Below are 23,813 nucleotides of genomic sequence, written 5' to 3'. Positions count from 1 at the left end.
TTTAAAACTATTAGTTCATGTCTTTTAGGATTAGAAAATGGCTCCTGATTTTATTATGTATTTGTTTTAGTTTCTTATTATCTTGGCTATCTAAACTTTGTCAGAGATTTTTGAAGCAAAAATCTTTCTCCCAACCATTAGTTTCCCATCAGTTCTAGCTTCATTGGTTGAATAATGAAATTCTTTCTGTTTTAAGCAATGGAAATTTGTAATTTTAACTTTGGTGGTTGTCTATAATTTTTTTCATTAAGAACTATTCCCTTTAGCCATCACCACAAAAGATACCTAATTTGCTTCTCTTCTATTTGATGCTTTGACCTTCTGTATTCTCATTATGCTATATAATATGAAATGTTGATTTCTGTCAAACTGCTTTCTATTTTTCTAGCAGTTCTTGTGGAAAAAGGAGTTCTTACTCCATGTAATTTGTGCTCTCAGGTTTACTAGATACTGGGTTATTGAAGCCAGTTCTTTCTGATTCTTTTTTTATTTTGTTCCAGTGATGTGCTTTTCTAGTCATTTAATAAATCTCAAATTATTTTTATGATTATCATCATTTTGAGATGTATTTTATATATATGTATATATATATCATATAAGATTGTATAATATCTTTATAATATATTTTGATATCTGGAAGTTCTCTTCCCCTGAATTTCTACCTTTTCATGATTTCTCTTAAGATTCTAGATCTTCTATTCCTCTAAATAAATTTTGTTATTATTTCATATGACTCTATGGAAAATTTCTTTGGTAATTTGATTGGCAAAGCAACAATCTGCAGATGAATTTAAGTACTATCATCTTTATTATATGGATGGAGCCCCATCATGAACAATGGATATCTTTCCAATTTGAAGCAGTTATTTTTATTTTTTATTTCTTTATTTTTTTAATTAATTTTTTTATTTTTAGAAAAATTTTCCATGGTTGCATAATTCATGTTTTTACTTTACCCTTCACCCCCTCAACCTCCCCTCCCCCCATAGCTAACTCTCATTTCCACTGGTTTTAACATGTGTGGTCAGTCAAGACTTATTTACATATTATTGATAGTTGCATTGGTGTGGTCCTTTTGGGTCTGAATCCCCAATCATGTCCTCATCAACCCAAATGTTCAAGCAGTTGTTTTTCTTCTGTGTTTCCTCACTTGTAGTTCTTCCTCTGAATGTGGGCAGCATTCTTTTCAACAAATCCCTCATAATTGTCTTGGATCATTGCATTGCTGCTAGTACAGACGTCCATTACATTCAATTTTACCACAGTGTATCAGTCTCTGTGTATAATGTTCTTCTGGCTCTGCTCCTTTCACTCTGCATCAATTCCTGGAGGTCTTTCCAGTTCACATGGAATTCCTCTAGTTTATTATTCCTTTGAGCACAATAGTATTCCATCACCAACAGATACTACAATTTGTTCAGCCATTCCGCAATTGAAGGGCATACCCTCGCTTTCCAGTTTTTTGCTACCACAAAGAGAGCAACTATAAATATTTTTGTACAAGTCTGTTTATCTATGATCTCTTTGGGGTATAAACCCAGCAATGGTATGGCTGGATCAAAGGGCAGGCAGTCTTTTATAGCCCTTTGGGCATAATTCCAAGTTGTCATCCAGAATGGTTGGATCAGTTCACAACTCCACCAGCAGTGCATTAACGTCCCAATTTTGCCACATCCCCTCCAACATTCATTACTCTCCCCTTCTATCATTTTAGCCAATATGCTAGGTGTGAGGTGGTACTTCAGAGTTGTTTTGATTTGCATTTCTCTAATTATTAGAGATTTAGAACACTTTCTCATGTGCTTATTGATACTTTTGAATTTTTTATCTGAAAATTGCCTATTTATGTCCCTTGCCCATTTATCAATTGGGGAATGCTTTGATTTTTTTATGCAATTGATTTAGCTCCTTGTATATTTGAGTAATTAGACCTCTGTCAGAATTTTTTGTTATAAAGATTTTTCCCAGTTTGTTGTTTCCTTTCTGGTTTTGGTTGCATTGTTGAATAAATGGGCCATTCTTTAAATGATAAGTAGTATCTTTATAAAGACATCAATAAGTATCATCTGTAATGGGAATAAGTTAGAAGCCTTCCCAATAAGATCAGAGGTGAAGCAAAGACACCTATTATCACCACTATAATTTAATATTATATTAGAAATGCTAACCTTAGCAAATAGAAAAAGAAATTGAGGTAATTAAAGTAGGCAATAAAGAAATTAATTTATGACTCTTTGTAGATGATACTATGGTATACTTAAGAGAATCCTAAAGAATCAACTAAAAACCTAGTTGAAATAATTATTAACTTTAGTGAAGTTGCAGGATATAAAGTCCACATAAATCATCAGCATTTCTATATATTACCAACAAAGTTCAGCAGAAAGAGATAGAAAGAGAAATTCCATTTAAAATGACTCTAGACAATATAAAATAACTAAAAGTCTACTTGTCAAGACAAATACAGGAATTATTTGAACATAATTACATATGAATGTGAAGACAAAACTCATCTGGAAGAACAAAAGGTCAAGAATATCAAGAGAATTAGTGAAAAAAATGTGAAGAAAGGTGACCCAGCAGTACCAGATCTCAGTAATCATCAAAATAGTCTGGTACTGGCTAAGAAATAGAATGGTAGATCAATGGATAGATTAGACACACAATATATAGGGATAAATGACCTTAACAACGTAGTGTTTGATAAGCCCAAAGACCCGAACTTTTGGTACAAGAACTCACTGTTTTTTTAAACTTCTCTGAAAATTGGCAAACAGGTATAGACCAATTGGCAAAAACTAGGTATAGACCAATATCTCAAACCCTATACCAAGATAAGATCAAAATGGGTATATGATTAAGATTTAAGAGTGATACCATAAGTAAATTAGGGGAACACAGAATATTTTCCTGGCAGATCTTTGGAGAAGAGAAGAATTGATGACCAAACAAGAAATAGAGAACATTATAAGATGGAAAATGAATTAATTTTGATTTAAAAGGTTTTGTACAAATAAAACCAATATAAAAAATATGAGAAGGGAAACAAACTGAGAAAAATTTTTGTAACAAATTTCTCTTATAAAGGTTTAATTTTTCTAATTTATTCAGAACTGAGTCAAATTTCTAAGAATACAAGCCATTCCCCAGTTGATAAATGATCAAAGGATATGAACAAGCAATTTTCAGATGAAGAAATCAAAGCTATCAATAATTATATAAAAATGTTCTAAATCATTCTTGCTTAGAGAAATGCTAATCAAAACAACTCTAGGGTATGATCTCATACCTATCAGAATGGTCAATATGGCAGTAAAGGAAAGTGATAAATATTGGAAGGGACGTGGCAAAATTGGACACTAATGGATTGTTGGTGGAACTGTGAACTGATCCAACCATTCTGGAGGGCAATCTAGAACTATGGCCAAAGAGCTATTAAAACAGTGTATGCCCTTTGATCCAGCAATAAATATCACTACTAGGTCTGTATGCCAAATAGATTTAAAGAAGGAGAAAATACCTAATTGTACCAAAATATTTATAGTAGATCATTTTGTGATGGCAAAAAAAAATGGAAATTAAGGGGATATCCATCAATTGGAAAATAGCTGAACAAATCATGGTATATGATGATGATGGCATACTGTTGTGTTATAAGAAATGATGAACAAGATGATTTCAGGAAAAAAAATGGAAATATCTCCAAGAACTGATGAAGAGTGAAATAAGCAGAACCAGGAGAATATCGTACACAGTCACAATAATATCACATGTTAATTAACTGTAAAAATTTGGCAACTCTCAGCAATACAATCATCCAAGACAATTCTGAGGAACTTTTTTTTTAATTTAAAAAAAAATTTTAATTGATTAATTAAGAAAATTTTTCCATGGTTACATAATTCATGTTCTTTCTCTCCCTTCCTCCCACTCCCTCCCATAGCCAATGCGCAATTCCACTGGGTTTTACAAGTGTCACTGATCAAGACCCATTTCCATATTATTGATATTTGCAATGGGGTGATCTTTTAGAGTCTGCATCCCCAATCATATCCCCATCGACCCACATGATCAAGCAGTTGTTTTTCTTCTGCATTTCTACTCCCACAGTTCTTTCTCTGGATGTGGTTAGGGCTTTCTCATAAGCCCTCAGAAATGTCTTGGATCATTGCATTGCTGCTAGTAGAGAAGTCCATTACATTCAATTGTGCCACAGTGTATCCGTCTCTGTGTATAAGGTCCTCCTAGTTCTGCTCCTTTCACTCTGCATAAATTCCTAGAGATCGTTTCAGTTCACATTGAATAATGTCCAATTCATTATTCCTTTGAGCACAGTAGTATTCCATCACCAACAGATACCACAATTTATTCAGCCATTCCCCAATCAAAGGGCATCCCCTCATTTTCCAGTTTTTTGCCACCACAAAGAGTGTGGCTATAAATATTTTTGTTCAAGTCTTTTTCCTTATTGTCTTCTGAGGAACTTATGAAGGAGAATGCTATTTACCTCCAGAGAAAGAAGTGTTAGAAGTAGATGGATGTAGATCAAAGTATAGTATCTTTCACATCAATGAATTTATGGATTTATTTCAGAGTTTTGGTTTCATATGAATGTGTTCTTACAAGGACCAATATGAAAATGTATTTTGCATGTTAATATATTTATGATCCAGATCAAATTGCTTATCATTTCTGAGTAGGGGGAAGGAGGAGACTGGATCTTGAAATTTTGGAAAATATATGTTGAGAATTATTATTAGAACTGGGACAATTCTGAAAGACCTATGACAGGGAATGTTATCCACCTCCAGAGAAAGAACCATGAGTCAAATGGATGCATACAATCTTTCACAGCAGAGTATTTACTGTTTTATTTTGGGGGTTTGGTTTTGTATGAATGTGCTCTTACAACAATGACCAACATGAAAGTGGAAAAAAATAAATTATTATTACATATAATTGGAAAAATAAAATATTTTTAATTAAAAAGAAAAAAGCAAGGACAAATAAAGGATATTTTGTAATTTTACTTACATATTTTGAATATACCTTGGTAAGTTGGTACCTAGCTATTTAAAGCATTTTGCAGTTATTTTAAAATCTATATCATTTTTTGCCATTGACTCATGAATTTTGTTAATGATATATAAAAATATTATTGATTTTTGTGGATTTACTATGTTTTCTACTACTTTAATAAAATTGTTAACTATTTCATTTAGTTTTTATCTATTTTCTTTGATTAATTTTCTAAGTAAGCCATTTACATAAATATGTATACATTTATATATATATATATACTGTAGATATAAACTACTGACCCAAAACTATATACGTATTGTATGAGAGTATAATTATTATTCAGTCGTTTTTCAGTCATATCTGACTTTTCATGACTTCAGTAAAGATATTGGAGTGATTTGCCATTTCTTTCTATAGCTTATTTTACAGACAAGGCAACTGAGGCAAATAGAGTTAAGTGGCTTGCCCACAGTAACATAGCCATAAGTGCTTGAGGCCAGATTTGAACTCAGGAAGAAGAGGAGTCTTCTTGGATTCAGATCTAGTACTCTATCCACTGTAGCACCTAGCTACTATACATACACAAATACACATTCACATACATACAACTATTATATATATATATGTAAATATATATATGTATCTCTATGTATATATATATATATAATTAATTCAGAACATAAATTTTCCAAGTATCTCTTGTACAGAACACTGTGTAAGGGCATTAGGTGAATTTTTTTTAATTGACATAATACAGTTTCTGCTTTTAAAGACCTAACATACAGTTAGAGGAGGCAGAATAAATAATATAAATTAAAATAGTTATAATAATGATGAACATAGAATAGATGTGGTTCTAGCAGGGTAAAGTGCACTGCTTGCTTAAGAGGTTTTTTTGAAGGAATAACGTCCTTTCTTGTTTTGGGAGGAGGAGAGGGATGGGATTACTAAATAGATAGATGTTTAGAATGCTGTAGACATAATTTACTTAGATTTTAGCAAAATTTTAATGAAGTATCTCATATCCATTCTTTCAGATGAGATGGAGATATTGGGACTACAGGATAACAATTAGTTGGATTCAGAATTGGTTAACTGGCTGGACCGAAAGAACATTTGTTAATGGTTCAATGTTGGCCTAGCAGGAGGCCTCCAGTGGAATTCTCTAGTACTTTAGGTTTGAACCTGTGTGGTTTAACATTTTTATCAATGTCTTGGACAAAAGAGATGGCACAGTCATTAATGTATCGTATGACACAAAGTTAAAAAGGATAGCTAAACCGCTGGACCAGAGTCAGGATGCAAAAAGTTCTTAAAAAGCCAGAATAAGAATTAGTCCGAATCTAATAAAATGAATTCAATAAGGTCTTATATTTGGATTTTAAAATGTTATTTCACAAATATAAGACAAGGAGGTGCATTTAGACTGCAATTGTTTTGGGGGAAAAAAAAGATTGAGGATTTCAATGAATGGAAGTCAAACCTGAGTCAGTAATGTGATATGGCAGCCAAAAAAAAAAAGTAAAACAATATTGGGCTAAATTTAGAGAGGCGTAGCTTCCAGGAACAGGACAGTAATAGTCCACCTGTACTCTGTTCTTGTTAGACCTTTTCTGTAGTATTGTTTAGTTCTGAGCTCTGTGGTTTAAGAAGGATAGTCATAAGCTGGGGATAGTAAGGAGGAGGACAGGCAGAAATGGAGGAGGGCATGGGCCAATGGCATATGACAGAACTAGATATATTTACCTTAGAGAAGATAATTCTGAGGTGGCATGACATAAGAGCTAGTTTCAAATATTCCAAGGGCTGTCAAGGGATGAGGAAATTTGACTAGCTCTGTTTGATTTTTATTTGATTCATTGATAAAAATGTTAAACCACACAGGACAAACCCAGATGGCAGAAGCAGGAGCAATGGGTACAACTTTCAGAGAGGCAAATTTAGGCTTCATGCTCAAAAAAACAAACTTTCTATTATAGAGTGGTCCAAAAGTGAAATAAGCTGCCTTGAGAAGGGATGAGTTCCCCACCCTTTAGAGGTCTTCAAGCATACATTGAATGGCCACTAGTCAGCCAGGCAGCAAGTTATAGTAGAGATTCCTTTACTTTTATGACTTGGTTGAGTTGGTCACTGAGGTCCCTTCCAGGACTCAAATCCTATGGTTCTGTAAGTCGCTTAACTTATCTATGTCTCACATTTTGCAGCTAATACGAGATAACTCACACAGTCGTCCTGAGAAAAGCAAAATCTTTTCCTTCCTTTTATTAACCCTTCAAGATTTTGTGATCTCCCAAATGCCATAAAACTATGAGCTATAATTGAACTCTCTGCTTGTCTGATCCCAACCACCGAGCTCATTTCTTTGGGATGGCTAGAATACTCACAGAACTCCACCATCAGGAACCGGGTTTCATTCAGCACTTTGGCCAGTGTTGTGGCTGTAAGCACCAATAAATTCTTTTCCTCTTGGATCCCTAGTGCTTCAAGTTTCCGGATCCTGTCATTCTGGAAATCCCATCCTCCCCATGCCCGAGCCCCTGAGAGGCAAGAGGAAAGCAGTAAAGTAACCCAGAGAAGCAGCATCTTCCTCCTGCGTGAGAAGGAAATAAAGTCTGCTCCTTTATCAAAGCCTAGTGGTAAAGTCCCCCATTATCACACTAGTAACCTGGTCTAGCTGGTGAGGTAAAGGGATTCAAAGTCATACTCTTAAGTATGGATGATGTACTAAGCACTGGGGATACAAATTAATAATGAAACCGCTGCTGCCAAGATCAGGGAAAGGAGAGGAGGACCTAGAAACAGATAATCCAATACAAAATCAATACAAAATAGCATAGGAGAGGGGCAGGGGATTACTAACAATTAGAGGAACTAGGAAAGTCTGTTTGTAGGAAGTGATGCCATCAGTGGGAAAGTTTTAGCTTTGCTTCCTGTAGGGAATCTTATTTGATTGCTGTCCTGATTCGTTTTTGACTTCATTCTAACTACAGTCGATTTCTCAAAATCCAAGGAAGAAAACAAAATCCAACTGAGACATATTGTTAAAAGCTATCAGGCAATGGGACTTCAGTGCCCAGATTTAGTCAATAGAACAGGTAGCCAGGGGTTCAAGGGCCAGTTTTGCCATTAGTTAGCTATTTGACTTTGGGTAAATTACTGTACCTCTCTTGGGCTGCAGTCTCCTCCTCTATAAAATACAAAGGTTATATGAGACTTTCCTGAAGGTTCTTTCTTATCCCTAAAGTTCTATGGTTCTAGGTAACGGTGATAACAAACAGGCAAGAGAAGTGACCAGTCCCTGTCCAGAAGCATACCCATTCCCAGCACACAAAACAAAATTTAAGGTGATTTGTCCAGGGTCCTGTGCTATAAACTTGCTAATCATCACTCCCCACCACTAGATGTTGGAAAATGTGCATTCTACATAAATTAAAATATTTCTACTAAGGTGAAGTGATGATAGCCGGAGATTAGGTCTGGTATCTTCCAGTCACAACATTAGACCAGGATCTAGGATGAATCCGGAAAGGATATTTTCTACTTTCTTGGTTGCTCACACTTGCCCCATTACAATTTAAAGCCAAAAAATAGCAGTCACTAAGTATATCCACCTGATGTGATAGAACATTTGACCAAGAGTAGGAAGCTAGTATGAAGAATCTGAGAAAGTAACTAAAAATGCTCTTCAGTCTCATTTTCTCTGTGTGTAGAATAAGGATAAGAATAAGAACACTTGGAGGTAACCATGACATAGTGGATATAGAGCTGACCTTAAAGTCTAGAAGACCTAGGTGTACATCCTAGCTCTGGAACATACTGGATCTATAATCCAGAGCAATTTAACCTCTCAGTGACTCAGGCAACTCCATAAAACTATAAGCTGTAGAGAAGATGCACATATGCATTTACAGAGCACACTTCCCAACCACGAGTTCCAAACATTAATGAGATAAAAATAATGGGAGTGGTGATGATGAAGATAATAATAATATTCTTAACACTCAATGCCATCAAAGGATTTTAGTGAGGATCACATAGGATGTATGATTATATACCGGGAAAACTGTAAAGTACCACACAAATTCAAAATGGAATAATAATAATCACATGATTAGAAGATAAAGGACTTTTTAAGTACAAATCAATTCTAATACAAACATTTGGAGGAAAAAAAAACACATCTCTATAACCTGATTTCATGGGCTTTGTTTCTACAAAGGACACAGTTTCCAAAATCTAGTAGAGATAGGGTTGAGTATGAGCATATAAAATAAGCTCAAATTTCTACTATCTCGCTATCCCTTAATACTAGCATTTTCCTCTCTTTGAGCTTTTGAAGTTTGCACAAACTCACTACATCAGCCTTTTTCATCAGTAGAATAATGCTTATTTGATTCATAGACCATTTTTTATTGTTGTAACTATTCTGTTTCCTTATTCCATTTGATATCTCACCCTAAATCCTGCTTGCTTCTTACCTTTCTTAGGAACAGCTTGCCTTGTTACATTTTCTCTCTGTCCTATTTTTTCTCTCCTTCACTCTCTTGCTCTCTTTTTTCTTTCTCTCTCCACTTTCTTTTTCTCTTGTTTATTGTTTTTCCTTCTTTTCCCCTCTCCTTCTGTTTCCCTCTCTTCTTTCTTTCCTTTTCTCTCTCCCTCTCTCTCCCTTTTCTCTCCATTTCCTTTTTCTTTCTACTATTTTCTTCTCTTCTTTCTCCTACCTTCTCTTTCCTCTTTTCTCTTCATTCTCTCTATCTTCCTTATTTTCCTTCTCTCTTAGTCTCCTTTTCTATTTAATCTTCCTCTTTACATTCCTTTCCTCCACTTCTCTCTGCCCCTACCCCACTCTCAGATGCCATAAAATGTTCTCTTCTGAGAAAGGTTGTTTATTTGACCTTTTTCCCCTGTGTGGAGTAGATTTTTGGGGGAGCTAGCACCCCCAGAAATTACTCTAATGAGCAGACAAGAGACTTGATAAAATGCTGACAGAAAATACAGCCTTTATTAGAAAGGGGAGAAGATGGGGGCACTGCTCTGAGTGATTAACCTAAAACAATGTCCAAAGATATACAAATGAAGTCAGAATTTATAGGAAATCAACACAATGCTCCTTTTTTTTCACCCACCACCTATGTGTAACACAATATCTGTGTATGTTATATTTTCTTTATCTTGTCCACCCTCCTTAAGTTTCCCAGCATTCTGAAACTCATGGGAGCATTTCTCAAGTTTGCAATTTCTAAGTTGAGTCAGAGTTTAGAAATGGCCAAGGCCTTTCAGACTGAAACATTTGGGACAGGGAGCCAAGATTGTAACTGTAAGTTTTAGGACTTTTCCCATAGGAATCTTCCATCAGCATTCTGTTGCTAACCTCTTTTAACCTTTAGAATACTGACTTTTAGAGCTATTAAGAAAAAGGGAAAAAACAGGGGAGTTTTGGCCACATTAGAAATTAAAGGTGTATATTTATGTCTATATAAAGCTGCTTAGGGAGGGGCATTTCTTTACTCTTCATAAGGAGAGATGGGTATCTCTCTTCTGAAGGGCACCTAACTTTCACTAATTTCCACAGGTTGTTGCTAATCTATGATTACTAATACTAATATATGCTGGAAGATAATGCATGATTTTAACCCACACACTCCTAACTTTAGTCCTTTCAACAAATCAAACTAGGTGAAATTAACTCTTGGTCAGATCTTTATGTATCCAATATATGATATATAATACATGATATAAGTATATGATATACAATATACAATATACATATTCCATGTATGTCACCTGAGGTGAAAGACCCTTAAAGTGTACAGGAACAACTTTCACTTACCCATTCAGAAGTGAAACCCATCATAGTTTTACTGTGAAGCTTCATTAAGGCTGGGAGGGAACATTGGATCCTTGAAGGCAGACCACTAGCTTTGGCAAGGTTCCTTTGGCAAGATTCCTCCATACTGGAATAACTTCAAAGCATGGTGCTGGTGAAACACTGTGCCTGGAATTCATGGAGCAGCCAAGCTAAGTACAGAGAGGTTCATGACCACATTGTCCATAGATGATTGCCACAGCAACCCATGAAACAAACAATTAAAAAATACAAAATTATGCTTAATACAATATAATCATTTTCAGCTGTAGGAGTGACAGAAAAGAGAAGAGAGAGTACTGACACATATTGTTTGGGAAATGACAATAAATTGTAGCCAATGCTTCATGTAAAAATAGAAATAAAGGTCCACTTTAATACCAACATTCTGTTTGTGTTGATATAAGGCCAAGAACGGAACGCAATCATCTGTGAAGAATTAAAAATCATTATCATGTAAAGGGTGATAGAGGGTCACATGGTAAGTATAAAAGCTGGCCGTGGCATATAATCAATAAGGAACTTCAAGTAAGAGAAGTAAAAGAAATCACCAAAGAAATGTTTGACAAGAAAAAAAGATTGCAAGAATGAGGGACAGCAGATAGTCAGCCACACAGATCCAGTGGTTCCCTTACAATGTCAAGAAAAGTCAGGGAAAGCTGCTATCACATTGGATTCATACCCTGCAACAAACTTATGCAAGTGTGGACAAAAGTCACACTGGATGAGCTGCAATCTGAATCACTGAAGGAAACTCCAAGATCAATGATATCACAGATCTGTTTGAGATTTTTATTCAGAAGCAATGAGAAGTTCTATTATGTGCTAGAGAGAAAAATGGCAAACCATTCCATTATGTTTGCCAAGAAAACCCTAATTGGGATCATGAAGAGTTGGACACAACTGAAACGACTGAACAACAACATATCAGTTACTGTGCTAAGTCCTTTACAAATATTATCACATTTGATCCTCACAACAACTTGGAAGACAGATAATATCACCCTTTGTGTTTAATCATTTATCTATTTTGATCTTATCTTAGTATACAGTGTGAGACATTGGTCCACTCTAGTAGGGAGGATGGGAGAGGGGTGGAATAGATCAAGGTAGCCTTGATAAATTGATTTCCTCTAAATCCAGTTGATGAAATTATAGATGGCAAGAGATTGGCAACAAAAACAAAAGGCTGTTAAGGTCTTATTGTGCAAAAAAAAGTCTACACTTTTGATCCCATAACAAAATTGGAAGAAGTTTTTCATCATTTCATGGAGAATATCTGGCCCTGGTATCCTTTGATTTTTTTAATTCTGTATTTGCAAGTTACCTCCTCTCCCATCCAAAATTGAGCATTTCCATATGCAAACAGAACACACAAAAAAAGGATTTTATATGAAACCAGAAATACTGCTTGCTTTTTAAAAAGCATATAATAAATTTAAAACATTAATTTCAAAACTATCTTGCTTTTCTGGGCTTCATTCTGAACTTCCTTCTGTCAATCTTTGTGTGTTTTTCATAATATTTCAATGGCCTTCCATATATATTCTTCTTTTTTTTTCAGTATCACCACCTTTCCCTCATCTCTGCTCTCCCACCCCTTAGACTGATAATAAGGTTAAAGAAAGCATGGTAGAAGGCTTAACTAAGCATAGCTATCCCAAGATCACTGGAGGCTGAAAATGAAAGGATAGAGAAAGAAAAAGGGTGGGTAGAATCTTGGAGTAAATAAGTATAACCAAGGGGGAAAAATCAACAACTAGCCATAGTCTGATGGTTTAACACCATATAGCACTCTCTCTTGACATCTACTATCATCTCTCCCCAACTACATGCATGCTAGGACCATGTCATGAGGTCTCAGTTCTTCTTGCTCAAGTAAATGTATTCCTCATTCTGCACCTTGAGTCAATCCCCTCTGACAAGAGCATATTTTTTTTTGCTCCTAAACTATGGCTATACATATAGACACATGTGCATTTCTATAATATACAAGCAAAACATCTTGCAGAGTAATAAAATCAGAGGCTACATGTAATATTACCTACACTTAATTTAGATTCTTGGTCATTGAAGCAGCTTGTCAAATAGAGCACTGCATTGAATTATGTCTACCGCATGTAATATTAATGAAACTCTGATGTAAATGGTACTGGGGGATAATTACTTGTGAGACTAGCATAACCTTTCTTATTATATTAAGTTCTGATGTTCATCGTGACTTTAGAAGAATAAAAATTTTGACCACCAAAAGAAATGCAAATTCACCCTCAATTCACCGTATTGCCATGGAATCATAGGAAAACAGGAATTTTGCCGTACCAGCATTACTCAAAGGTTCTCCAAGTTTCTAATTTGTTTGTTTTTTTAACGTTGGAAGGAATTTCCTTCTGGAAAAGAAACCAAGTGGTTGAAATAGAAGCTGTAAGCTACACATACCCCCACATACTCTTCTTCTGAGCTGGCAGAGAAAGGGGGTATTGTTCACTTCCAATGCAGAAGAAAGCAGGGAAAACAAGGAGCACCAGCATCTCGTGGCATGTCACAGCATGCATGTGAGGAGAGATGACAGTAGATGTCATCAGAGTGCATGATGTCAAACCAAAAAATCTTTGATTTGTTGGATGACAAGAAAAAGCACAAATTTTTGTTTCACTGGAATCCATGCTGGAAAATTCACTTTTAACATCTGATCACTTTCTATTATTCCTCTGACCAGAGAGAACCTGAGGAGGTATAGAAATTTATACCTGATTCCATAGTGCCACTCCTTTTGTACCTTGTGTACCCTGATGGTCTTTATTTTAGCACTTGTTCATGTTCTGAACCTTTTGATTTGACTACAAAAGCATATGACATTAATGATTTCAGTACAAGCCAATACGAGTACACAGGTCTGGACTGAGAGAAGGGAAATTAATGCAATAGAAAGAGGAGATTCTCCTTCATCTTAGGCTAGGTAGAGGTAAACTAATTAGAAAAGGAATATCTACAATTTTATTCATCTTATGAGATATACATATATACAGATATGCAAAGTTATCTTGTTTAATCCAAGGCTAGACAAAGAGGAAATGAGCCTGTATAACCGTTTTTTTTAAATAACGTAGATTGAGGCACAAAGCTCCAAGGATAATCAATTTATTAGTAAAGTGTGAATTTACCAATAAATAGGATCTCAGCTTCCCCAGCAAAGTTAAGGTTCATTTATGGGATTGATAGCACTTTTTATTGTTTAGTGGAGCACAGAAAATAGGAAGGCTAGCATCATAGATGGAAGAAAATATGATTGGATGGAAATTGAGAATGAAGGCTAGCAATAATTCCCCTTCTTCCCTCCTGTGACTAAGAAATTTTAATTGAGTCCAATTTCATCTGCAAAGACAAGAGATAGCAAATCAGATTTCTTTGGATAACAAACCAGATATCCTCGAAGGATAGCTTGGTGGTATAAAGATACTAGACCAGACTTCAAGATATCCACTTGCTTCCTTTAAGGGTAAAAGATTTTATTGACACACAAATTGAACAGTGGTTAACAGAAAAACTGAATTTCTAAACAACTCATTACAAGGCAGATAAGTTTCTGAATTACATCCAAAGTCAAAGAATCATGACAGAATAAAATGTATATTTTGTAAATATGATCAATCATTAAAAGACATAAAATCAGTCTCATTATTTCATCAGTTACAGTGAGAAATGGAGATTGGTATTTTTTTCAGGTTCTCTCTAGCACCTAACACATAGCCAAAGTCTCACTTGGCTCTGGAGTCCAGCCACTTGAATTTTGTATCTCTTTCTCATCAAGAGTTTCAAACATTTGCTGGGAAAGACTGTTTCTGGTTTCCTTTGGTCTGATCGTTACAGTGACTACTTTGTCTACATCAGATAAACATTTATATTCTATAAGGATAATCATGCTCGATATTTGCCTTTTACTACTTTGTATTTTTTAGCCTCATTGTCCTATTTGAAGAGATCAGCTTGAAACTATTTCCGCCGTTGACAGGGTCTTCTTCAAATCATTAACATCACATATAAATAAGTTCATACTGACTGATCTTTGCTTTAACTAGGTCAGTTGTTAAAGTGCACTCTGTAAACTGATTCCAGGATGTCTCACATCAGTAAGCAGAAGAATGGGAATCTAATGTTTCTAAACTGTAAAGTACTATATAAATCCTAGTTTGTAATAGTAGTGATGATGACTCCTTTTACTACTACTATTACTACCAAAATGTAGTCAGTTTCATTGTGATAATGCCAGTTAATGCTTGGAATGTCCATCTCCCACCTCTCTATTTTTTAGGAAATGATTCATGATACAAAGGAATGAGATCTGGATCTATTAGCCATTGGCATTTTTTTTTTCTTAAATCTGAGCCACATTTTCCAATATATTTTTCACCAAATTCCTGCATACCTACCTCCTCATTGAAGTCATTGAATATTAAAATATATTTTGTCTTGGTTTGTAGCATCTTGTTAAATTCTTCAAATAATTTCTCTACCTCTTCTTCAGGAGGCAATGATTGTATAGAACGCTGGGCTTGGAATCAGGAAGTCTTGAGTTTAAATTCAACCTCAGATATTTAATAGCTGTGTGATGTTGGAAAAGCCACTTAATCCCTGTTTACCTCAATTTTCTTAATTGTAAAGTGGAGATAATAATTAGTACCTGCATCCCAGGGTGGTTGTGAGGAGGAACTGAGATGTTTACTTAAAATCAAAGTGCTCAGCACAGTGTCAGATATATAGTAGGTGCTAAATAAACACTGATTCCTCTTCCTTCCACTTATCTGAAACAGAAGTTACACCTCATCTAAAGTGAAATTGTCTTTGCAATGATCTTCTGCTTATGTTCATCACAAATGCTACAAGATGAAACAAACAACAGTCCCCAGGAAGTATACCCAGCTATGTAGTTCTGTGGCAAGTTTATTGCTCTTGGGTCACCTAACTTCTCAATAGTGAAAGTAGGTTCTCCAGTTCTCATGTTCATTGATTCATTATTCCCATCTTGAATACTCCAGGAGAAGTTGCTACTTATATAGTTGTTAATTATATGGCCATGGGCTCAAAGTCTAAGATTTTCTCCATCAAGGGGGAATTAAAATCCAGTGGATAATTATGAAGGCATGGAATGGGTTGTTTATTCCCAAACAAAAAAGAGAATGCTTAGCAATAAAGAATCAAACTGATTAAAAAGTAATGCAATGACATCACTATAAGTACAACCCATTGGAAGGCTAATTTCACTTCTGATACAATCAATTGGAGGCTAATAATTAAGCCTCCATAGAACACAGTGTTTACAAGACTACTAATTAGCCATTTTATATGTCTCCTCTACATCCAAAGTGGACCTTTCTTTTCTAGAGTCTTTCCATCTGAAAATGATCTTTTCCTTTATTGCACCACCAATTCTGTTGCTGCTGCCATAAACACAACTGCATTGGTAAAGGCAGATTTCCCAGGACTTTGGGTATTTGGAAAATTTATGCTAAAGGAAAAGGAAACCAAAAAGAGATGCGAAGGAGTCAGGAGCTTCCTGTACAAGTCTAGCTAAGTGAATCCATGTTCCTTGTGGGAAGGACCCAGTGCCCTCTGAAGAATCCTTCCTTCTTCTACATCCCCACTAGAGTCTCTTCTTGTGGGCTCCAAAGCTGCCCCCATCCCCACAATAGACCAGCCAGCCAGAAGCCACCTCTTCTTCTACCACATGTATCACTCTATATCAGCCATTTTTCCAATTTAGCAATCAATAGTAGAAGGGGATTTGGGATTACTCAACCTAGCAATGAAGCATTCAAAGCTGAATCTGCCCCATGAGAAGACAGCTGTCCGTACTCCAGTTTCTATGTAGTACCCTGGTGGCCAGCAGAAGATATCTCTGCTTATTCCAAAGGAGGGATGTCCATATGCTTGACTAGAATGCTAACTGAGCATGTCCTCAGAAGAGTAACAGTAAGAGAAGATGGAACAATAGGCTCTGTATTACCCAAGAGGTAAAGTGAGCTGTATTCTTAATGAAATTCAGAAGACCTGGTTTCAAATTCTAACTTGGACACACTAGTTATAGGACTCTGGACACTAGACTTCCCTCAGCCTCAGCCTTCTCACCTATAAAATGGACATGATAATGCCCACAGCACTTATATCATAGGGTTGTTGTAAGTACAGTGTACATATTGTAAGGAATTAAATTAAGGGGTTTTTGACTAAATATGTGAGATTTCTAAATTAATTTTGTGGTCGCCAATTCAAAACTATTATAGCCCAAGTCAAAATGACTTTTAATAGCTTTTATTTACAAAAGGGTAGAAAGAGTGAAAGTAGAAAAATACAAAAAGAGAGTAGAGACAATGTCTACCCTATCACACTAAATATTGCTCCAGTATTTGGCTCAGCCTAGCAGGGCTTGTTAACCCTCAACCAGAGGACCTGGTGTTCCACCCATGCAGCCTCCTCCAACAGGGGAAGGCCTCTCTGGAACTAATGTCTCTCCAGAAGCCAGGAAAGGAAGGCCAGTTACTCACTCAATCAATAAACAGTCCAAAAGCCAAAGTCTCAAGTCAAAAGTCATACCTCCAAGCCATAGTCCCAGTCCAAGATCCTCCAAGCTCCAGATTCAGGCTGAAGAGGACCTCCCAAAGACTATCTCCAGAAGACTACTTGCAGAAGACTCTCTCCAGCTGAAGAAGTTCAGGGCTTTTATAGTGTCTTCCTGTCCCTTCCCCTCTTCACAGGGGACAATTGCAGCTTCCAAATTGCCTAGCACTGCCTGGGTGGTAGGAAAGTGGGGGGGGACAGTGTCTCTGGGTTCCACTTCTCATCTCTGAAGGTGTTAACTCTTATCATAGGCTTCTGAAGGTATCAACTTTTATCATACGATTCACAAATTTCTAACTGATTAAGTTATCACCCACTTTAGCAAATGACTTGCAACACTCTTACTTAGTGTTAAGTAGAGGTGCTTTGAGTTCTGGAGTTATCATTCATTTTAGCAAGTGACTTGTGAATTCTTTTACTTGATGGTTAACAAAGTGTTAATTCAAAATAGACAAAGAGAATAAGGAATTCCATTTCACAGTATATAGGTATCCTTACCACATTGTGATTTTCTCCATTACAATTTTGCTGTATTGTGGGTCAGCAATTTGAATTGAGAAATTCAATGGGAATTTTGGGGAAGTTTTGCAGAAGTCACAAATGACACATGAAGGCCAGCAGAGGACACAGAAAAAAGTTTATAAATTATATAGCCTATGGCTAAATATTTAATCTAAATTTTATAGTAAGTTACTATAAATACACCACAAAAGAAAAAAGAAAAATTCAGACCTCCTTTGTTATGAAGGAAGGACCAAAAAATCTTACTCAGATTTTCCAGATCAGCTGGGCCCTGTGCCCCTGACCCCTATAATGTAGAAGGTATACTTGCAATGTATATATAATGCTAAATATATATAATTATATAATGTGCTATACATGTAGTTATATAATATCACTTACCAGTATCAAAGTCTTAATCAAAATAGCACAACCTGCCTGTTGCTTCCTGCCAATCACTTTCATATTCTTCCTTGTTCTGAACATAACTTTTTTTAAAGTCCTTTTTTTGGTTGTCCTTATCATATTTTTTCACATCCTAGAATTCATGCTGGGATTTAGCTCTAGATTCAGTTGGCATTGAATATTAGTCGTAGTGAATTCAGGTGCCCCAATCCTGGTGACATTGAGAAAAGAACGTTTCTTTACTCCTCCCTCTCACTGCTGCTGCAGGCAAGGTCCAAAGTTCTCCTGCAAAGAATTATCTGGTGAATTATTGTTAACTTATTCAGTCACCTTGGGGAATTGGAATGGACACAAGCATTGGGGACTCTTCCTAGTTTGAGTCAAAAAAAAAAGGATGCCTCCTATATTTCACTGGCTGAGAGGTAGGGTATGTGAAGAATAGACCCTTGCTTGGTATGCTTTTGTGTGATATCTCTGGTCAAGAGGTTACCTTTCAGATGATTTATGTTGTGACTTTGATTATATATGCTAATGACCAGAGCTAATTGTTTTGAGTTTTTTAGTGTTTTTAGATCAGAGTTTTTCTAAGAGATACCTTGGATATGTTTGCTGGAAAATAAAAAGACTTTTATCTCCTTCTCTGTCCCTGCTTCCTTACCCTTTCTCTTACTATATATATATATTTCCCTCCTCCATTTTATTTCTCTTTTCCAACTTCTCCCCTTCCCAGCTCTAAGGCTATAAGATACAGTATTTAGTTTTGTGAAGGCTATCTTTCTTCAACCTTGAGCCTCTCAGATTGAAGAGAGGGAAAGGAAGATTTCTAAGTACCCTCTCAAAAGAGGAAGTGCCCCCAGTGTCCATGATATATTTATAAGACTAGCAGAAGAATGTGGCTATACTCTACAAGATCATAGAATCAAAGATTTAGAATTTAAAGGAACCTTAGAATCCATTTAGTCCAATCCATAGATGAAGAAACTGAGATCTAGAAAGATTAAGTGATTTGCCTAAAAAAAAAAAAAAAAAAAAAAAAAAAACAGAAGCAGAAGCAGAAAGGGGCAAAGCCAGGATTCAGACCCTCGAGTTCTTTAATTCAAAAGCCCATGCTTTCCACAGTATCACACTGCTCTATGTCATTGACTTCAGAAAATTATGAATATAATCCAAAACATTTCTAATTTAACCATTTCTCATGACTAATAACTAAACTTTTCATGAAACTCCTTATGTTTTTCAACCTGTGTTCAGTTTTAGCATAATGAAATCTTGAGTTTACTGTCTATTTTTGTGAAATATAAACTCTTCTTTGTTCTTGCTAAAATTACCTCCTGCAAGGTTTAATAATTAATATATTATACTTTCATATCAACTACAATACTCCATACAATAGAATCATAATCTTATGAATTAGATGGAAGAAGTGCTCAAATAATCTGGATATATGATTTCCTTGATTTACATGTTTCCTCCAGTGATGCAGATTGTAACCCATCCATGTCTACACATCACATTCTTCATATCGTCTCATAGATCCATTACCCAACATATTAGAGGCCATCCTCACTTTCTCTTGACTGTACTTGTATCTCCTCAGAATATAAGTAAAGAATTCAAGGTGTCCATCAGTTATTCTTCATCCTCACCATATAACCAGACTATTGTCTCTTCCTCTCACACATTTGCTCATTTACATATTTTAGTTATGTTCTTTTTTTCAAACTTCCTCATTGATTGTATGTTGCAACCTGCTCACAACTGCCTATATGGCTTTCTTTTGTCCTCTGTGTGATCATATTCAATTATTCAGAGACTGTTGTATTCCATGTCTTGTAGCTATATGGAGACACAGGTAGAATGTTGATATTAAAAAGATGGCCCTTTGTTTCTCGGGGTAATTTGGGGTCATTGAAGGAATTTTATAGTTTCTTAGAGATAATCTACCCTGCTTTCCTTTTGCTATTTTATTCTGGTTCAACTCATTGTCTATTTGTATTAACTTTGCTAGTTATAAGGGACAGACTGCTAGTCAAGCTCTATGGGTTTTCCATCAAAACACATGTCATATTTTAGGCAGTATATCCACTAGACCTTTCCAGTGTGGGTGGCCAATGCTCAAACCCACTGTTTTTAAGTGCTTTTGAGTGCTTACCTCTCTTCCAAAAGCTTTGCAATATTCTAGGAATTGGTGCAACCAGCATATTATCATTTATAAACACCATAGGAACATCTGAGGGAACTCACCACTTAAAATCTGTACTGGACTTCTTTCATCACAGTGGCAAATAACTTTAGCAAGCGTGTATCTCTCTGATTTATGCCTTTTGAGATTTCTATGTCCAGAGAGTCACTCAACTAGATTATTTCTATTGTTTTAGTTTGCAAGGAATCATGAATAATTTTGATGTGTGAATGAGAGACACCTTACTGGAAGAAAAACTTTAAGTGAGCATTTCATTCTACAAATAAAATGTCTTTTTTCTAATAAACAAATAAGCATGAAGGATATGAATCAGAAGTATGATGTGGCATCCAAGAAAACTACTGTGATCTTGGTCTGCATTAAGAAAAGTATAACTTTCAGAAATAGGAAGGCGATAGATCCATTGTACACTGCCTTTGTTAAATCTCATCTGAAGTATTGTTGTTCAGTTCTGGGTACTACAGTTAACAGGGTCAAATACTGTTGAGGATATAAAATAAAATAAATAAAAATATAACATTTATATTATTATTAAATTATTACTATTATTAAATATAAATAATATTTAAAATAAATTGAAATTTTAAATTAAATAAATAAAATAAAAATACTGTAGAGGAGACAAAGATATTGAAGAAAAGACTATCAGATTTGCTTGTTAATTGGTTACTAGTAATCCTGGAGAGGTTTAAATTTCAGTTAAATGATGAAGTCAGAAGTTAGTTTGTAAGGCATCATAACAAGAATGTAAAATGATAAAAACAGAGGCAAAGAAAATAGCTTTTTAAAAGAAATTTGGCTATGAAAGGGAGGAAAGACATAAGTTTTCTTTTAAGAATGAGAGAGAACTGGACATATTTATTAGTAGTAGGGAAGGGATTAGAGTCATGTTGGCAAAGCTGTGGCACAGGTGCCAGGGTGGCAGGGCTGCTCTGTTTCCCCTTCTCCACAGTGCCTGAGGACATTTTTTGCATGCCCTGCCCCTCTGTCCAATTGCCCAACGTAAGCACTTCTTCCCTCTTGTGTCTGAGGTAATATGAGGTGCTCATAGGCAGCAGTTGCACTTTAGGCATGTGACCTCAAAAATGTTCACCAGTGTTAGACTAGAGGATAAGATAAAATTGAAAATTAGGGAAAGAGAGAGGATAATTGAAGGTGAAGTCTGTCAGAGCAGATGGGAGGAAATGAGGCCAAGGGCAAAAGTAGAGGGGCTGGTGCTAACAAGGAGAAGGGCTGTCTCTTCAAGATGAAAGCAAAAGAGGAAAGAATGGGGAAATATGGTTGAGGTGATGTAGAGTTGGAGAGAAAGGGGAGTTTGCCATAGTTGGATTCTTTTTTTTTTTCAGTTAAATAGGTGTTGAGATGGGGCAAGATGTGCAAAGTTGGCTAAAAGAGGAGAAAAAATATTAAATTATGATTTTTGTTCAGTCATGTCCAAATCTTTGTGACCCCATTTGGGATTTTCTTGACAAAGATACTGGAATGGTTTGCTATTTCCTTTTCCAGCTTGTTTTACAGATGAGGAAAGTGAGGCAAATAGGGTTAAATGACTTGCCCAGGCTCACACAGATAATAAGTGACTGAGGCCAGATTTGAACTAAAAAAGATGAGTCATGGGGGAAGCTGGGTGGCTCAGTGGATTAAATCAGGCCCAGAGATGAGAGGTCCTGGGTTCAAATCTGGCCTCAGACACTTCCCAGCTGTGTGACCTTGAGCAAATCACGTAACCCCCATTGCCCACCCTTACCACTCTTCTGCCTTGGAACCAATACACAGTATTGATTCCAAGATGGAAGGTAAGAGTTTTTTAAAAATAATAATAAAATAAAAAAATAAAAAAGATGAGTCTTCCAAATAATGATAATGGATTAAAAATATATTTACTCTCTTGCTTTCTGCTAGTCTCCCCCAAATACCCAGGCATATCAGTATATAGGATCCTCTGCCACTTAATTCCTACAATCACAGAATTGCAGGAAAGTACTAGGGAAAATTCTTATCTCTTGCATTCAATGCCACCTATATCCTCTTCCATAGAATCCCAAGTTTCCCTCAATTCTAGCTTAAAGTTGATATCCTTCCTGGCCTCTTCACCAACTTTCCAGGTCAATAATTTTAATAGTTTTATGTCAGTCACATTAGCAAAGCTCCTCTTTGGTGAGTCTCACTCCTACACCATGGTAAATATTAACCTAATGTCCTGAGCAATATTTATAAATATACTACAAATACAATTATAAGCAGATATGGTTACTAGTCATCAATAGAGAAGTATCATTACTCAACAAGGAAGACAATCACAATGATCATAATGATGATAGCTAGGCATTTATATACTGTCTTAAGGCTTGTACAGTACTCATTTAATCTTCACAACAAATCCTGTGAGGGAGATTATTATTGTCCTCATTTTACAGATTAAGAAACTGATATTGCTGGTTTTAGTGACTTGTCCAATGTCACACATCTAGGAAGGGTATGAGACAACATTTGAACTCAGATCTTTCTCACTCCAAGTGCTCCATGTACTGCCTCTCCTTCCTCTAATGACAATTTTGCTTCCTTTTGTTGACATAGGTAAAAAGATCCCATACTTACCCTGCTGCCCATCCAGACAAGTCTGTGGGACCATGAAGTTTAGATTAGCTCGTCTGCTCCTTCAGCCACTGTGGGGCTCCCAAGCCTTCTATAAGCCTCTCCGCTATGTGAATATTGGGCTGCCTAGACCTCAGAAGACCATCGCTGACTTTGAAGCCATTCACGAAGGAAAGCAGGCAATACCAGAGTATTTTAATTTTGCCAGTGATGTGCTAGACATGTGGACTCAAATGGAGAAGGTAAAGTTGGGGGATTTTGACAGATATCACCCCAATAGTTTTTTGAACTTTAGACCAGGATCCCTGAGGTAGAGGAAAGATGAATTAGCCACTGCACTGAGAATATCACTTTGCTTTGCCACTTTGAGCTGTTCACAGATAGTAGGGTCCAGAAAAAGAAGTTGTCCTTGACCTTTAAAATACTGGACTCATAGAATTTTTTTTAACCCTTGTACTTCGGTGTACTGTCTCATAGATGGAAGATTGGTAAGGGTGGGCAATGGGGGTCAAGTGACTTGCCCAGGGTCACACAGCTGGGAAGTGGCTGAGGCCGGGTTTGAACCTAGGACCTCCTGTCTCTAGGCCTGACTCTCACTCCACTGAG

General features: G+C 36.0%; 2 protein-coding genes across 2 annotated transcripts in view; one reads left to right on the top strand and one right to left on the bottom strand.

Moving 5' to 3' along the window:
- The window catches only part of PDILT (protein disulfide isomerase like, testis expressed), a 63,965-nt gene extending 49,155 nt beyond the window's left edge, over positions 1-14,810 (bottom strand). Inside the window, exons 1-2 of the mRNA XM_044679052.1 lie at positions 14,651-14,810; positions 7,407-7,652 (exon numbers count right to left, since the gene is read on the bottom strand). Of these exons, the coding sequence (XP_044534987.1) occupies positions 7,407-7,652; positions 14,651-14,810 (406 nt within the window). The remainder of the gene's footprint in view (positions 1-7,406; positions 7,653-14,650) is intronic.
- Positions 14,811-18,750: 3,940 nt separating this feature from the next.
- Positions 18,751-23,813, top strand: part of LOC123249974 (acyl-coenzyme A synthetase ACSM5, mitochondrial-like) — a 36,998-nt gene continuing 31,935 nt past the window's right edge. The window contains exons 1-2 of the mRNA XM_044679043.1: positions 18,751-18,831; positions 23,190-23,449. Of these exons, the coding sequence (XP_044534978.1) occupies positions 18,804-18,831; positions 23,190-23,449 (288 nt within the window). The 5' untranslated portion in view covers positions 18,751-18,803. The remainder of the gene's footprint in view (positions 18,832-23,189; positions 23,450-23,813) is intronic.

The sequence above is a fragment of the Gracilinanus agilis genome, chromosome 1, assembly GCF_016433145.1.
Source record: "Gracilinanus agilis isolate LMUSP501 chromosome 1, AgileGrace, whole genome shotgun sequence".
In the NCBI taxonomy this organism is placed as follows: Eukaryota; Metazoa; Chordata; class Mammalia; order Didelphimorphia; family Didelphidae; genus Gracilinanus; species Gracilinanus agilis.
This window is presented reverse-complemented; position numbering and strand designations above follow the sequence as displayed.